Source organism: Columba livia, chromosome 6 (assembly GCF_036013475.1).
Source record: "Columba livia isolate bColLiv1 breed racing homer chromosome 6, bColLiv1.pat.W.v2, whole genome shotgun sequence".
NCBI classification, from domain to species: domain Eukaryota; kingdom Metazoa; phylum Chordata; class Aves; order Columbiformes; family Columbidae; genus Columba; species Columba livia.
In genome coordinates this window covers 6,364,279-6,382,503 of record NC_088607.1, presented here as the reverse complement: position 1 = coordinate 6,382,503, position 18,225 = coordinate 6,364,279, and the positions used below count along the sequence as shown (strand labels likewise).

Genomic DNA, 18,225 nt, shown 5'->3' with positions numbered 1-18,225 from the left:
AAGGAGGTGAAGGTACAGGAGAAGGCAAAAACGCGATGTGAGGAGAGAGTGGAATGTGGAGCAAGTTACCACAGTATCCTATTTTACTGCTGTTTGACGTAAAGCTCCTTTGCTTTTACACAACCACTGGAATTGAATGGAAGCAGCTCAGGGCATAAATAATGAATGTGTCTTTGACACGTTGAGAGAGGAGAATCTGCACCTCGTCACAGAGATAACGTGCCCTTCTCTTCTCTCCCCAGTCTCCAGCCTTCGTTCCTGAAGTCAGTCAAGATCTTATCCAACAGACAGAGGAGAAACTCAAAAACAGCCCCTGCAAAGAGCTGTTTTCTCTCTGTACAAAGTAAGTATAACTCAATACCCAAAGATCGCAGGGTTGCAGTCAGCAGCTTGCAAGGAATGTGTCAGGTAAAGAGAGACATTTCCATTTGAACCTGAAGCATGTATCTTCGGTTTCTGTTCGTAGTCCTGGGGGCCTTGCTGACAAGCAGTGAAGTCACTTCATCTGAACAAAATATAATAAATATTTCCATGCCATTATATACACTACACACAGGCACTTAGTGTTTCAGGTATTTGACAGAGTGTTCTAGCCAAGTAAACCAGCCATGGATTTCATGCTGTGTGAAAAGAGCTACAATGATAATGTATCCAAAGAAAACATCTCTGTTTCAAAGTGAATAAAAATTAAGTGGCTATACAGTCCATTTAGACAGAGGAATGTGCAAACTTGCTCTGCGTGGCGTTTCCAGAAAATCTTCACCAGGAGAATGAGGCTTTTTTAAACGCTTTCTGTCTGGCTGTGGCGATCAAACAAACGTGCATTATTTCATCCTTTGTCTGGGAAAAGGCTTATCAGTTTTTGCAGCAGCGAGGCGATTTGTACTGTTATGCGCTAAAGCTCCAGGTATGCAATCTGCATTCGCAAACACTGACCCGAGTACGTTCATGCCAGTAGATCATAAACCAATAAAAATATGAAAAGAAGGGATCATCACAAGCTGCCCCATGTGGTTTCTGGCTGAACATTGTTTGTTTTCCCTGGATGATGTAATGGGGATTTGTAAAATTCACTCTGCTGTCATTCATTGTTTTGACTCATTTCATTGACCTTTTCTGTTTTCAGTTATTCTTTGCTTTGGTTGGAGATGTGGGTTATTTCTGGCCTTCTCTTATAACATAACCAGTTTCCTTGCATTGGCCGGGTGTCATGTAGAGATGCTCGTATAACTCACACCAGTTGTGTGCCAGTCCCAGGGACAAAGGCAGAGCTGTGCTCAACACAAACCCCCCTGATGCCCGTTTCCAGTTCTCAAATCGGTTTGAAAGCTGACAGTTCCCTCTAAAATGTACTTTGTTGTTGCCAAAGAGAGGAACTAAAAAGCAAACAAGTGGTGAAAGGCAGCTATTTTTCTTTAAAAGACGTGCAGCTTTTAATTAATTGAATGGAATAGGCGAGCGTTGGACACCACTTAATTCAGGCTGGTATTCACCGACAGCCATTCCTTCATCTCAGCTGAAGCAGATAAATGAGCCAGGTTTGAGACCTTGTTAATAAATATGCTGATCATTTCACATGGACTGAAATGGGGTCAAAAGGAAGTTTTAAGAACCCGCTGTTGGTATTTACTAAAGGTACTGAATAATGTTAATTTTGGAAGAGTTCACAGTCAGACCAAGAAAGGGAGGCATACATACAAATATGAAGCTTGCTATCCTGTAGGAGCAGGAACGGGGATGAGTTTCAGACAGGTCCTCATAGATAAGATCAGTCTGCGGGAGAAATGCATGTATAACTCTGACTTTTGCTTTGACTTTTAATATTTTGTCTGTCGTCTTCTGCCTCCCTCCAATTTCCCCTATAATTTTGGCTTTGAATTTGGACATGTGTTAAAGCTCATTAAGACTTACTTTTTATTTTATTTTGTGAGCTTGAATCCACTTAGGGGAAACTGTATGATCTGTGTCCAATCAAAGCTAACGAAGACAACAACAATTTGACTTCTGAATACTGAATATGTGCAATTATCTGCCTGTTCCAAAGTGATGGTGCAAGAATTATAAAAAAAAATAAAAATCAAACAGCTGAGAAATGCCAAAAACTTATTGAGTAGTAGCTCATGGACAGGGAGGAGCTAAACTGGAGAAACACGTTATTGTGGTGAATTGTTTGCTCAGGACTAGCTAGAACTGCCCCAGGATAAGACCTAGAACCCTTGGTCTTCCTTATGGGATACGTGTTGGTCTCTGGCTGCTTGTTGCCTGTCACAAGCAACATGCTTATTTCTCTCATTTGCAGACTGGCCTTTTTATTTCTTTATTCCTTTGATTATGCAAAAAACTTTGCATCAGCTGTGTGAACCCTAGAACTCTTTTCTTGATCCAGAAAAAAATCCTCATCCCTGTTCAGACTTACTTTCCTCTTTGACTTTGATCACGGTTATTCCTTCTTCTGTATAGCAGGAATTGAAATTGATTTTTTTCTCTCAAAATAACACCTTTGCTGGTCCCTCTTTCGCAGAAATAGGCTTTAGCCAGAAATTTTCAATCCAGATATAAACATCCCTCAAAGTTTAGGCTCTCAGTTCCTGAGGGTGTTGTGTTAAGCCAGTCTTAATTTACTAACAGAAACAAAGATATTTGTTGTCCAGTGACTAACAGCCTTTGTAATAGTCCATTGCAGCCAGTTGGAGACGCCCTGTTAATTTGCAGCAAGCATAACAAGTACATATTACTATTCAGCTTGTATAAGGCCTCCTGTTATGAAATCCATCAAGCATATTACTTTGTTCCTAGACTGAAACTGTGAGTAAAATAAAGTACAAAACAAAGCAGAGGTAAAGTGATCCTACCATAGAAGAAGTCTGGATTTTCTCCTCTGGTTTTGTTTCTCTTTTGCTCCAAGTTCAGGATTATAAAATACTTATATATCCTTTTCATCTGAGATAGATCTGTCCTTGACCACCTCAGTGGGGAACCATTCCAAGAATACCTAAGCAGCATGTACTTCGACAGGTTTCTCCAGTGGAAGTGGTTGGAAAGGTAAGTGTCACTTTGGGGTTTTTTTATTACAAATGAGTACAAAAGGTTTATTTTTACTTTCCATGCAAAGACTTTAGAAGATGGTCAAAATCTGACAGTTGAGATAGTATATTTGCTCTGTGTGCCTTCAAGAGACAGACAGTTTGGCCTTTCTACAGTGTTACTGTACCTCATCCTACTGTTTGCCATTTATGGCCCTCTCTGTGCAGCGATTCTCTCCCTCTTTTCACTGTTCTCCTTCAAGAAGGTCCATTAAGACTCATTCCCCATTTCCCTGAGCCGTACTCAAGGGAAGCTCTCCCAGAGAGCTCCAGGAAAGCTTTCCTAACTTTAGCCTTTGTTTGTGTTTATTGTTAGAAGGTTCAAGAAGAGGTAATGGCTTTAGCCACAGGAAGATGGTGTATAGAAAACTCATGGTTATGTTGGCATTAGACTCAATTTAACCATGAATGGAGTCTCCAGCTGTGACCATCCAACGAGCGTGACTGGGTCTGGGATATGTATAGTTCTCCATCCTCCGTGAATGTGCTCACACCCATAAACACCCTCCAGCCGCTCCCTTCTCTCTTAGGGACACCGCACTCCCGAAGGTGACGTGCTCCAGCGAGTAGCTCGCACACCTGTTTTGTACAGTATGCCCGTGCACGGCAAATGAATAAAGAAAGACCTACTGTCTATTAAAAAAATAGGAATCCAAATCTCCTTTAGTCTGAGAAATGTCTGTGGCAAATTTCATTGTATGGCCTGTCACAACAAGCTTGAACGACACATTGCAATTTTTTATAACCTACCCTTGTGCATCTCGAGTGCTAAGTGTAAGATATAGATGCAGTCTCTGGCTTGTGCATTTGCAAACACTGAGCCCAAGCAAGACTGAAACAGATGCTGCTCGCTAGAGAAGTAAAGAATAAAACAGAAATCCACCCCAAAATACCAGGGAGACAGTTCTGGCTTCTAAAGCTCAAGTGTTAGGCTGTTTAATGGTATGAGGTTCATTAGGCATGATTAAAATACACTCAGCACTTTCAGTCGTCTTTCTGTTTAGTCAAGCTCTGAATATGGTAACTTTTTCATCTGGATCGGTTACTACAATTATTGAATCACTGTAAACAGACAAAAATGTGGCATATAGGTCCTCACACCATATTTATTTGCTATACATTTCTGAGCACATTTAATAACCAGGCAGGCTTAGTGGGTATTAATTTGCAAGGAAAGGGGCCTTTGCCTTCTCTTTGTCGGTGCAGGTTGTAGCAGACGTACACTGCCGGGTAACAGTGACCTTGGGTGGAGAGAAGCCCCGGGTTCCACAAATGGAATTAATTAGGGCAGATGAGTTAGGGCCAGCTCCGTGAGCGGCGTGCATCAGCGGGATGCCTTGAGATCAAAGGAGCCGTGCCAGCTCCTCTCCCTGGAAAGCTGCAGAGAGGGAGGGGAGGCAGTGGGCAGAGCCATTCCATGCCAAGACATGCTCCACATGCCATCTTGACGGAATCCAGCATTTACTCTTCCATGTCAATTAAAAAAAAAAGCCCAAAACATTAGATGATTCATCTTCGGCCAGGCTATTTCCTATCTGTTTTCACATTTGGGATAAGGAATTTTCTGAAATGCTTTGGGGATTTTTTTTCTTCCATTCCCCCAACAAATGCGACAAGCTATTGGACTTGCCTGGCTTAAGAAGCCAGGAGAACTGCTTTTAGGATTAGCAAAGGGACGTTAGTAGCACAGAGTGATCAATAGCTCCTTATGACAGCCTGCTGGGTCCAGCGGGGGAGACATACAGTCCATTTATTCCAGGGAAATTGCTGAGCAAGTCGTTATCACTGCTAATTGTTGCTTTTAACCCCAATAGCCTTTGCAGTGTCCTCACAGAAGCCTGAAAATAGCATCGTTTCCTCTCCTAGTTTTGGCCTTCTGCGTATTTTTTCTCTCCCCACTTTTAAAAACAATAATGAACATAAATGAAACGGTTCAGTTTAACATTTATTCCTTATTGTCATCAACCTCATCATCACTGTTGTGGGAACAGCCACATTCTTGTGCTCCCCCTGCCAGCTGGCTGCCCGCCAGGGGAAAACAAAAGCTGGTAGGAATATTCATATCAGCTGCTAATGTAATCGTAAAACTTTGGGGATGGAGCAGTGGATACAAAATTGGATCTCTCTGAATCTAGAGTTATTCTTCTGTCACGTTACAAAACTTTTGTGGTAAAAAAGGTCTAAGTTATGTGTAGGGCTGGAGACATTTTGGTAGAGCAGAATTTTGTGGGAATCCTTGCGAGATCATGTAGTGATCATGTCTAGTGATCATTAAGGAGCACTCTGCCCTCATAAAGCAAGACTTATTGAACCCTTAAAAGGAAAGAGATGTTTTTCCTCCCTCCTTGCCCATGATGCTCTCACAGGTACCCTCAGCACCCTCGGCAGGGCCTGATGGGCTTGGGGCTCATCCTGCTCTCCCCTCCTGCCAGCAGCACCAAACCTGCCTCTCTGGTACCCAGGATTGCTTCTTTCCTCCTTCCACGTCAGATTCCTGTTTTCTTTAAGGTCAAAACACCAGAAATATTTTCTGGTGAACTGGATTTTGAATCTCTTTTTCTCATCTTGAAGACCAAGCAAAGCAACAAAGTGTTAGCTCAGCACTGCCCTTAACAAATTCCTGTATATCATGACAATAAATATCTTGTGGGAAGCTCTCAGGCCTCCTCTTTGCTTACAAAAGCCAAGGCTATATAATGGAGATTCAGAACCCTCCTTGGCCCTAAGATGCTAGCAGAAATTATACGGATGACTCACTAATGTGTTGTATTTTATTACAGCTTAATATGTTGGAATTGAAAAGTTCAAGCCATACATAGTATTGAAGTAATGTAATTACATAATTATATATTATATAATCTAATATTATTACCTTGAAATAATGTGATTATATAATATTTATCTATTTTGCTTCTCAAAGGTATGCTCTGAAATAAATAAATCATAGAGAGTGCATTAAATGTAGTGTATCTCTTATTTTTTTTTTCCTTTATTTCCTCTTCTTCCAGGCAACCAGTAACGAAAAACACGTTTCGGCAGTACAGGGTACTAGGGAAAGGCGGCTTTGGGGAGGTGAGTAATTGTGAAAGTGTCTGTTAAGAGCGTTTCTGACTTCTTAGGCACTGCAGGTTACAGGAGCCTGATGTGACAGAGGCTGATTTTCATTAATTGCTGACAGTTCTCCTTAAACTCTCATGACACTGTAATCTCGAAAGAACACTTTTGAGAGTTATTTTGTATTTGACTGTTGCGTTCACAGTGGAATTAGGGTCACACCCTTACTTGTATTTTACTGATGGCCGGAGGTCAGAGGAGGTGCAGACAGGCTGTAGCGCAGCAGATTACAATCTGCACAGACAAAAGGAGGTGGGATAGGAAGCGGGCGGAGGAAAGTGAAATAATTAAACCAATATTACACAGCAGATTTGGAAACGGTAGTCGGTTCCCCAGCTCTCCCTGCCTGTGCTGCCGTCTCTAACCTTAAAAGGACTAAATCAGATCAGATCACGAGGAGTAAAGCGCAGCCCAGGCACAGTGTTTGCTTCGACTTAACGCAGCAATTGTTCTCTTTCATTCGCAGGTCTGCGCTTGCCAAGTCCGCGCGACGGGGAAGATGTACGCCTGCAAGAGACTAGAGAAGAAGAGAATAAAAAAGAGGAAAGGCGAATCCATGGCGCTAAATGAAAAGCAGATTTTAGAAAAAGTCAATAGTCAGTTTGTAGTGAGTATTGGACTCCCGAACGCCCAGCTCCCAGCTCACCTGCTGAGCACTGTCTCTTGTTGAATCTGATGTCTCTCCCAACTCCTGCTATGGGAAAGGTGCCAGGAGCTGCCTCCCTTTGCTTTGCACCTATTCCTGCTCCAGGCACCTTTGCTGAGTCTCATTTTAATCTCTGGTCTGTGAGAAATGCACCAACCAAGGTGTCTGTTCCTACCATGGGCACATGATGCTTTTTACGGCTTTGACTTGTAGCAGGGCTGCATCAGGCTGAGCTATTTTTATCCAATGTGATTACCTGAATTCCCAGTATCTAGGAGAGAGGAGCTTGGAGGAGACTGAAGGAGAATCAAACCAAATAGATCAGAAGAGACTGGCTAGTAGAAGCATCTAGCCAGTGACATGGAGCTGGTCTGCCTGATGTAGCATTGTCCTGAGTCGTGTCAGCTCTTGTGTCTCTTACAAAACTTGCCTTAGATCCAGTAAAAAAAAAAAAAAAGGTGTTATCTCAGCATCTGTCATGTTCTTAATACTTAATTTAGGAAACACAGTGAATATAACAGATGCAAGATGTTTATTTACCTCTGGCAGAAGCAGAGCTGATGGCACATATTTAAAAGTGATGGGGAGCTTTTGGCTTGTCTGGTGGTTCCTGGGGCACCCACCAGAGCCTTACGGTGTGATGCTGACCATGTGGTGATGGTCTCTCTGGGCCTTCATGGGGACCTACTGAGATGATAGTTTTTTGACAGCTATCCAGCAAAACAGTGCAGATTTCTCTTACATGGAAAAGTATGCCTGGAATTAGTATGTTTGTCCAGCCTGTGATGCTATCTGAGCATTAACCTTGAGGGTTTCTGATGATGAATAGGCTGGACTCAACAAATTCATCTATACAATCCTAACATTTGATTTTTCTGTACTTTTAAAATGAATGTTTCCTATTGTAGGAAGGCTCATAACAAATTCAGTCAATGTATTTTTTTTCCTTTTCTAGAGAAAATCTATAAAGAAAAGTTAGTGCTTTCTTCTGTCACAACTATGCTACAAATGTTTTTCTAGGTCAATTTAGCCTATGCCTATGAAACAAAGGATGCACTATGCTTAGTTCTGACCATAATGAATGGAGGTGACCTGAAGTTTCATATCTACAACATGGGAAACCCAGGCTTTGAGGAGGAAAGAGCTTTGTTTTACGCAGCAGAGATTCTTTGTGGCTTAGAAGACCTACACAGAGAAAATACCGTGTACAGGTAAGCACTCTGTAGGGTCTTAGGACATGTTTTCTGGGTGGAAAAGAATTGACTGCATCCTTCCTACTCGCTGTGGTGCTGTACAGCTTAGATGCCCAGCGCTTTGGCTGGGATTTCACAGAGCCCTGTACAAATACAGTATGGTTCAGTAATAATGGAAGGAAGCAGTTGCTTCCCTAAATACATCCTGTCTCAATTATACAGAACTAACATAAAGCTCCCCAAACCCCACCTCAGCATGCACTGGGTGACATAAGAAAATTATACAAGTTCCTTCAAGGGGTTTCATTAAGAAATCTTGTTTCTAGTTGGTATGACGTGGAGATCATTCTATTTAAGCCTCTATTTTAATTAGTTAGATTATAATGTGTTAGCGGCTGCGGCATGTTAGATGTAGAGAAAATCATCTCTCCTATCCCAGAAAGAGGACAATTAGTGCAAGAGGGTGTTTGAGACACAGGGCACGGATTTCCACCCTAGGACATGGATTAGTTGGATGAGCTAGGCTGGATCGTGCTGGTGGCCGTAGCATTCCAGCCATGGCAGGAGGCACATCCATGGCCATGGGATGGAGGTGTCCTGCTGGATGTCCCACCTACCGCTGCCCAGCTGGCAGCCAGCTTCGAGAAGGACAGATTTTAAGTTCTCAGCTTCCAGTCTGGCTTACAGCTCTACATGAGCAATTTTGCAGGACGTCATAGGGTTTACTTGCTGGACAAGCAGGGCGATTGCAGACAGAGTTCTTGTGACTCCATGAAGATTTATTTTCTTTAATCAACGACCAACGTAGTTGTAAACAACACTTAATGTTTATCTTCGTCATCCCAGCTTGTGAAATCATTATTGCTGGCATTCACAGCAGAAGTCGTCTTGTAAATTGATGAAAGAACTTCCAAGGACAATGATTAATAGACAATAATGTGTTATTGTTAAAAACTAATCCACGCTTTAAATCATTGGCTATGCCCATGTATAATAAGCATTATGCACATGCTTGTATACGTAGACATGACAATATTGTTGTTCCTTGGAGGAGATCTCTAGCAAGCTGCTGCTTGGTTGCCTCCCTGTGACTCCGATGTTGCTCGCTGGCAGGAGGGCAGACAGATAACATGCGGCTTTCACTGATGCCAACCCAAGAAGGAGATGATTTTTTTTCCCCAAATAACAAAATGGAATTAAGTATTTAATGTCAATTGAAAAATCAAATAATGAATTATGTGTCTGGCTTCCCTTTTCTTTAAAAAACATCCTACCGTACTGAAAAAAAGTTTTAGGAGGTATTATAGGGTTTCTTTAAAAAGTACTAGGTCACAAGTATACTTCATTGATGAAAATGACTGGTACATTCATAACATGGCTGGTAAAATGCCATACTATGCCACTTTCTAATAAACCAGCATATGGCTCTGAGAAAAATGGCATCCTGCTTCCTTAAGCGGTTGTTTCACATGACTCTTAAAAGAGCTGCTAGTTTGCACCTCAAATGGCAAATTCACTTTGGTGATGAATGACATTATATTCTTACAGGTGACATTTTCTAGCAGTATTTTAGGAGCATCTGCAGAGACCCCTAATTTGTAATGATGCAGCGTGTTTTGGGACCCGTGAGAAGTGCTATCTAGGTCGATAAAATATAGCAGCTAAATGCTACCGCTTTCTCAAGGTGAATAATTCATCTCAAAACACTTATTCCTCAGACTTAATTTAATTTTCTATGAACAAAATGCTTCTGAGTAAAACACAGCATCAGAAAACACATCCCCATCTCATGGGCTGGTGACGCACGCTGCGGACGTGCCCCGAGAGAACAACCGGGCCAGGTTTCAGGCTCAGAATCAGTTTTATCTAATTCAGAATTCCCTTGCCAAACATGGTGCTTACATTACATTTCTCAACTGCATCGTGTTAGTAAATGTCAACGGGTCAGTAGTTCGTGGAAAGCAAACATAAAAAGCCGCTGGTTCTCCTTAAGTTCTTTATATATATATATTTGCTTATTTTGTTATATATTATATATATAAACTGTTTATATATATAATTTAGCCATGCCTGGAAGCTCCAGTCAGCATCAAGATCACATTGTCCTAGGTGTTACACAAATATACAGCAAAGCCTCGTCCACCATGGTAAATTTAGTTGTTGATGCTGTCCTGTACAGCCAAATAACGTACCATTACCTTTCTAGTGTGGGCGCAGTGCCAGCAGTTTATGTTTCAATATATTTAGGCAAGACTACATATGGGAAGCTATACTATTGGGAAGTATCATTACATGTAACTGTGACCGCCAGGGAGTTTTATTTCTCCTACACATTTCAGTACAAAAATGATATTCCTCCCTGGCTCTTGGAAGTGTTGGCCATGCAAAGGAATCCAGCCTTGATCCTAAGGAATGAGAAGTCTGAAAACAGAAACGACAAGTGGTGCGTGGGATGAAGGAAAGCGGGCTCTGATTGCCCCAAATCGCAGGGGACTGTAAGGACCAAACTAGTGTTCTCAAGAGTCCTCGTGGACCCTCGCATTTTCTCATTCAAAGACTCTATTTTCCAAGTTGCACACAGGATTCTTGTCATTTAGCCACAGTTACAGCTTTAAGTGAGACTAATAAGTGCTGGAGCGGAAGATGAAGTAATAATGAAGTCTGAGTTCTTCATGGAAATAGTTCTTAACAGATCCGGAATAAATTTTTTAAAATGAAGAGGAAATGCTCCTGACCGTGTTGCTCCAGCATTGGAAACCTTCTGCCAATAGGCAGGGAAAGCCCACGGTGGTATGTTAAACAAAATCACAGCTTCTCCTCAGCATTTGGCTACACTTCACATATTTCAGTATTGTTTATTTGAAAAGTAGTCTTGGTACCACCGGGTACCCGGTGAAGTTTATCTTGAGGGGTCAAGAGGGTCTGAAGCAAGCAAGAAGAGGAGATTGTTCACAGCGCTCTATGTTCTTGCTTGAAATAATAAATAAAAACGAGACTAGTTTTGGCATTTTAATCTCAGCACTGTCAAAAACATAAAATACCCCTCTCCATTCACAGGAAAATTCACGACACTGAAGTGGTACAGCTGAAACGCAGGGTGGGCTCCTGCACGGACTCTCTGCAATGCCCTGGTCTCCTGGTGTGAGGGTTTCTCTCGTTCTCCCCCCTCTCTCTGCTCTTTGAAAAGAACTATCTCTTGCTGGGAAGCTAACACAACCAAGCTGGTTCACAAATGCAAGGAGGCCTTTAACAAAAGACGAGGCCAAGCACTTCTTGGAGTTGCACCAGGCTAAACGTTGTATTTCAGTAGGAGTCGATCAGATAAAATTCAGGGGATGATGTGAGTTGCAGCAATACCTCACCTGGCTGCGGAGCCAGCAGAGCCCACTCCCATTGCACAGCCCTTGTGGGACGCTCCCTGCCCAGCACATCCCCATCGCTCTGCCACCTCCAGGTCCCATCCCATGAAGGCTGGCTTCATTCCCGCTCTGGGGAGGACAGGACAGAGTCCCCCTGGCTCCCACCCCGACACAGCCCACCCACCACATCCAGGAACGGCCGCAGCAAAGTCACGCTCAGCTCCCAGGTTTGGGAATTGGCCTCGGTGGAGTGTGGCTGGTCTAGAAACAGCAGCTGGAGGAGCAGGTTTGGTGCAGAGAAACCTTTCAGAAGAATGACCCACCAAGGCTCTGCTAAATATATGAAAACTGAGATGATTTTTTTCAGAAGTTTCTAACTTGGCCCGATTTGGGATTTTTTTTTCACAGGAGCGCGAAAGGCACATCTTTGACATCAGAGTGGCCACCTTGCCAATTTTCATGGCGTTGCTCCAAACCGCATAGGCACTAGACTGTCAGAAATGTTTGTAAGGAAAATTTCAATCTGGGCACAGCATTCCCTCCTCTACCCCTTGTTTTCCAAACTAGCCAAAACTCTTCCACATGTACACAAGCGCGTTTACACACATTCACATATTTGGCCTGAGTCAGATGCCAGACACAGAAGATTTAAGCCCAGCAGATTGCTATTTCCATTTTCATGTGCAAACAAAATATTTAAAAATTTTGAATATTTTTCTTTTTAACAAAAATTTTATAACAGAAAATGTTGCAGAGATTTAAAAACACACAGGGCTTGCAGGACTAGATGGATGAGTCCATTATAGAGTGGATTAGGAACTAAAAGCTTGGCTTAGTGAAAAAATGTAACTCCAGTTTAGAAGAAGACATATGGTTTCAGTCTATCTGTGAAGTGAGTTGTAGAAAGTTGTATTGGTTTCATCAGTTCCTTGCTGTTTGAGTTGACACTCAACTGGTTTAGTACTAGTAATAAATGCATTCACACACTGTCGTATGGTTATGTTATCAAAACCAGCTTCACACAAATAACTGCTCTCTTTCATTTTCAGAGATTTGAAGCCAGAAAATATCCTGCTAGATGATTATGGTAAGTCTCAGAGGTTTACAGAGATGCTTTCACAGTAAAGTAGATTAAGTTAGTTTTAGGATATGTATTGCACAAAGACAAATAATGCTCGGAAGTGACTAAGAGGCTCAGCAGACACTAATACTCCTGTCTTGGGGTGAGTGAAGTGCTGGAGCTCACCACACGGATGGAACAAAGCAGCTGTGCTGCTCAGCAGGGTCTGCTCTCGAGATATGGCGGTTTCTGCCTTTTTTCATTGTTTTTCCATCCATATTGTTGCAAGGCTGACACAACACAAAGGAAGTTGTGATTTCTGAATCTGTGCTTCCCGCTTCATTTTCAAAAGTACGTTCATCCTTTGCTGAGCCAACTCTTGTTCTGTGCAAACCCAGGTGCCCATTTGTTGCTGAAGGCAGTGATAATCGAATCTCACGCTGACTTACAGACCAGACGTGGCCCCTTCAGCCGTCAGAGAGTTACAGAATTATATCAGCCCATCCATCCCCTGTCATCAGTTCAAGATACTTCCCTGCAGCATGCTTCTCATTGCCTTTTTTAGTTGGTTTTAAAATATCTAACACAATCCACTCTAGTCTGTAGCCTCACTGTTAAAATTAATTTCACTGCATTGTAATGTCCTTAATAATTCCTCTTTTCCTTATCAATGAAACTGCTCTGATTCAGCAGTTCAGTACATTCCTTTCTTAAAACGCCTGAACAATAAATTGCAGGAGAGTTGCAGCAATCACAACAGTTGTGGTTTTAGACTAACTTGGATCATATTATAATATTTGGTTTGTGTTGTTTCTTTTTCCCTTCCAGGCCATATTAGAATATCTGATTTGGGTCTAGCTGTTAAAATCCCTGAGGGTGAATCAATCCGTGGAAGAGTAGGAACAGTAGGATATATGGGTAAGTCTTCAGTAGCTCATCTTTTTTTATAACTTGCTGAGGTTACTTGAGTTTTCAAGATCTTTGTGCCATGTAGGCTTAAGAAAAAGGATTTTAAAAGCTTCACATTCAGCTGGGTCCAGTTCCCCCCAGCAACCCACCAAGAGGTCAAGCCAGTGGAAATCAGAACTGGGCAAAAGGACGGACCACAGCAGCTCTTAATGAGCCTGGTCTATACTCTTAAATCAGCAAAGAAAATTAAAAGGGGAGATAACAACTGAGAATCTACTGATTTTAGCACAGATTTATTTTAGGAGGGTTATGTGCCTAAAATAAAGGTTTATTTCTAGTTGCTACTTTTATAATAGTTAAAATGTCTTTGTATGTTTATGATAAAATGGGTGAGGCCACACCTACAGTCATCTTGAACATGGTCATCTTGAATCCTCCCCTACGTGCAGGAGAGGCTGCACAAAAGAAGAGTTTTGTACATTGGTAAAAAACACACTCCTCGATTTAACTTAATCAGTTTTCTAAACTCAGTTTAAGTATTTTCTTGCATTGTCTGGGTGGGCATATTTCTTGGAATAAAAATTGCGTATGTATATTTGACTAAATAGAAACTAGCTGATACGAGCCACTGTTACACCACGTGGAGAATGTAATGAAAGCAAGCAAATCAGTTTTCATTTCTAAATTTTGTTATCCCAGTGTAAGGTTGTGCAGACACTAAGAGTCTGTGCTTGTAAGTACATGTGTTTGTACCCACGTGTGGAAATGAGGATGAGTGTAAGACAGTGACCAAATGCCCAGAGCACACTGGATGGCTGCAACACAAAATAAATTGATTTGGTTTTCAAAGGGAAGAAAAAATAAGTCATAAATTGACTGAAAAGACAGGATTTGCTTTTGAAGAAATGTCACTGTTGTTTACAGGGTGTTTGTTTGTATGTCATTTCTTCCCTAAATGGAGAAGTCTTCAAGGACTATTAAGACTGGGCCTCTGCTTGATACTTAGTTTCAACTTCATTTTGTTTTTTAATTGGTCTGATTTGATAGACAAGTCAGAACACAGCATGTACATGGCATGTAGCGTGTAGAGAAAAAAACACAGCATGTAGCATGCTGCATTTTCTGTAATGCTGTCAAAATAAATCAGGAGGTATTTTTCTATTTTACCTGCCATTCTCTGTGCATGTGTATTCAGTCACCAACTTTTAGAAATTTAGGGATTTTGCTTATGTAAATATCAAGCATTTCCACATGACACATCTTTCTCCTCCACAGCTCCAGAAGTGCTGAACAACCAGAGATACACGCTCAGCCCTGACTACTGGGGGCTAGGCTGTCTCATTTATGAAATGATTGCTGGGCAATCACCATTTCGTGGAAGGAAAGAGAAGGTGAAGAGGGAAGAAGTGGACAGACGAGTGCTGGAGACAGAAGAGGTGTACTCCCACAAGTTTTCTGAGGAGGCCAAGTCCATCTGTAAAATGGTAAGGGGCTTGAAAGCCCAGTGTGGGAGCTTCGTTAGCAAGCTGTATCTGACACGATTTGAGCAATAACACGGTACCACAGAGGGGCTGCAGAGGAGTAAACAATCTCATCTGTTGATGGGATGACTGCATTCTCTGTTCATTCAAATTGTGTTTATTTGGGCTGGCTTCTCCGTGAGATTCATCACGGTCATCTTGAGTCCTCTCCAAAGTTTTGTGGCCAAGGGAGCGGTGTCTATTCTCGTGAGACTTTGAATGTTAGTTTGCAGTCAAGAATGCATTTCTGTCTTTTATAATCTTGTAGAAAAAAAATAAAAAGGACTTGATGATGCAAGACTCTGATTGTCTCCTGCAAGGAACTGAAAACCCCATGCTTCCATTGTCTTTGGTGAGAGCTGGGGGTAAGCAGGACAAAGATTATGCAATGAAATTATTGTGACACTCAAATGTTGTCCCACCCCATCTCACTAACTTTGTTAGCAGCTCTTCCCCTGGGGTGCCAGGATATCCAGCTTTTTTTAATACTGTTGAACTGTCCTTTAAAATGTTTTCTCACTTGTTCAGCTGGGAGTCATTTTCCTAGCACAATAGCCACGTCTGACAATGGAAATCCTCAACCCCTCTGAGAAATCTCAAAGCTGTGTCTGAATTCATCAGTGGCTTGTCAACATCCATCTTTAGAAGGCTGAATTGTAGTTTGGAAAGGGATGTGGCCTTTTTCTTGATGTTGTTTGCTAAAGAGTGAAGTCTCCTTTGGAGACAATGACATATCTGTGAATACTGGTAGAGAGAGGATGAAGGGAAAGAAAGGTCAACAAATAGGTAGTGAGAGTTTCACCAGTATCTTGTGCAACAGGCAAGCTAACAGCAGATCAACAACATTCTAGTTGGCTGGCTTCATGAATAGACATTGAAGTCTCCTTGCAAAATAATAATGGTAGCATTGCCAAGTATCATGCCTGGAAGTCATTAACTCACAGTGCACCAACTCATTGCTGAATCCCAGGGGTAGTAATTAACTGACATCACTCTTGATAGACACTCTAGGCCACTCAATGCCCTTAACTTGCGATTCAGAGCCCCTAGTGAAGTTGTTGTGGGAGGATCTAGGGCAGCCACAGTCTCTTACAGACCATTTCATGTGCTCAAACAGCCTGCCACCTCTTTAGCAGCATCTCAACTCCCACCAGGTGAGGAGCAGCATCTGCTGGAGGGGCAAAGAGTTTGTGAGTGTCCTGTTGTTACCATGCAATGAAAATGTCATGAGGCCAAAGTTATATTATTGTTTCTTGTTCCGTAGTTAGTCGCAGGCATGATGCATAACAGAATGAAAGTCTACTTCGGAAATAACTAAGCCCGTGAGAACTTAAAGCTGAGAAGTATTAAATGTATCATTGATGGGATAGTGCTGGAGATGACCTACTGCTCCCAGAGGAGAAGACAGTGAAAGTCATTATACTATCATGGTCATTCTCATCTTCAAGGCATTGAGTCTCTGGCTTCAGGGAGCCTGGGACCTCAGGAAGTCATCTAGTTCATTCCCTTGCCTCAGGGAACCACGAGCTATACATAAATAAATCCTGACAAATTCCTCATTACTTCTTCACTGTCCCATCACGTGGCATGTTTATTTAGGTGGTTTGTGCAAACTCTTAATGGATCCAAATATGACCCAGTCATTTTTGAGCATTAATGCATTAAAATTACTGTGCATTAAGGCTGGAAGCGCCTTAGTTTTGATACTGAGCAAGATAGCGTTCATGGTTTTCCATCCAAAAGTCATTTATTTTATCAAGTGATATTTTTAAAAATCCATTACTCAAATAGATTTCCTCAGATACTTTTTGTTTCCTATGTTGAAAACCAGAACTGTGTTGCTTATGTCAGCATCTTAACAAGGAAACAAAAAAGTGATACTTAAGTACCCATCATACCTGCAAAATGAAGCATAAAGTTGCAGTACGTAAATCCAACTTGAGCCTTCAACAAAGATCCAACACAAAAGGCTTTCCTGTAGTGGGCTCTTCAAGACAGGCATGAGGAACAACAGGTTTCCCGCCATGTCTCCTAACCTTCTCTTCAAAGCTTACTCCATGAGCTAATAGCATCTCCATCAGGAAATATATTATCTCTATTAATTTACTCATAGTGTCACCCATGTCAGCTTCCCCTCCTGGATGTTTATGCCCTTTGCATTTTTGCAGGCACATATCATAGCTCCCATTAATCATCATCCATCCCATATTTCCATGTTTCATTTTGTAAGTCATTTCCCATAAATCTGCCCTCATTTTGGACTGAAACAGAGATGAATAATAAATAATTAGGAACAGGGGCAGCTGGCTTTCTGGGAAGCTCCTCAGCCCATAGTTCCCATATAATATAACTGCTTCATGGTGTGTTTTTTCTGTTAAAAAATACGGTCTTTCTAGGAAATGCTCCCTGTTTGTTGTTATGACTTGTGCTCATTGATGTACATGCGTGTTTTCCCTGACAAGTGCCATCTTGCATCCAAAGATGTGACTTGAAGTGCATTCAAGTCAACAGCATTGGACGGGCCCGTACTGCTGTGCTCTCCTGTCACTCTGTCAGTGTTCTGTTGGTCTGTGTTTCTCACAGACTATCTTCCCTGCTGCTTCTTATTCCTGCAGCTCCCATTTGACTCTGCAAAAGGGATCTCTGTTTGGAGGGCACAAAGAAGATGGACCCAAACTTTTGGTTTGGTGCCCGGTGACAGGAAGCAATAGGCACAAAGTGAAACATGGGAGGGTCCCTGCTGCCATCTCCAGAGCTGGCTGCAGCTACACCTTACCAAATGCCATTAATTCGTTATTTTTTTCTCCATTGGGACTCTCCTCAAGAGGCAGGCAGCTGCTCCCCTGCAACAGGGCTTTGCAGGAGAATCTTTGCCTTTCTGTGGTCTCTCAGTCCCAGCCTATTCCCAGTGGTGAGTTCCCTTTTGTGTCTTTCAGCCTGCACTGGCCAGCCACCCACAACCAACTGCATTCAAGCTCCGGAGATTTCCTTATTGCATCTGAGGTTACTGAATACTCCCTTGTTTATTGTGGAGGAGCCCTAGACAGCCTTTCTCTATCCTCAACTACCCTATGCTCTGACCACACACTCCAAATAACTTCTAACATTTACAGCCTGGTGAGGGTAAATTCCCAGATTAGCCTGGTCTTCCCACCTAGTCCAGAGGCAGGAGAATTACTGGCTGCACACACAGGAAAGTAATCCCCTTGCTTCCCTTCACAGTTGACTTGTAGACCAGAAACTGCAGAGGTCTCCTTTATCATCTACAGGCAAATCCAATTCTACTCCTTCTTCCCAAAAATTGCTCCTCAGCAGCACTGTTCCTGAGAGCTTCAAGGTAT

The 18,225-nt window shown here is 42.2% G+C and overlaps 1 protein-coding gene across 5 annotated transcripts in view; it reads left to right on the top strand.

Annotated features, from left to right (window-relative positions):
* Window positions 1-18,225, top strand: part of GRK5 (G protein-coupled receptor kinase 5) — a 167,405-nt gene that overhangs the window by 141,216 nt on the left and 7,964 nt on the right. For 4 of the 5 annotated variants that reach the window (XR_010473409.1, XM_065066881.1, XM_065066879.1 and 1 more), the window contains 8 exons: window positions 243-343; window positions 2,950-3,042; window positions 6,092-6,155; window positions 6,664-6,804; window positions 7,864-8,054; window positions 12,445-12,482; window positions 13,284-13,373; window positions 14,640-14,848. Coding sequence is in view for 4 of the 5 variants with exons in the window: in XM_065066881.1 (XP_064922953.1) it covers window positions 243-343; window positions 2,950-3,042; window positions 6,092-6,155; window positions 6,664-6,804; window positions 7,864-8,054; window positions 12,445-12,482; window positions 13,284-13,373; window positions 14,640-14,848 (927 nt within the window). In the remaining variant the exon portion in view is untranslated. Of the gene's footprint in view, window positions 1-242; window positions 344-2,945; window positions 3,043-6,091; window positions 6,156-6,663; window positions 6,805-7,863; window positions 8,055-12,444; window positions 12,483-13,283; window positions 13,374-14,639; window positions 14,849-18,225 lie in introns of all 5 variants that reach the window. The other variant, XM_065066882.1, reaches the window with a different exon arrangement.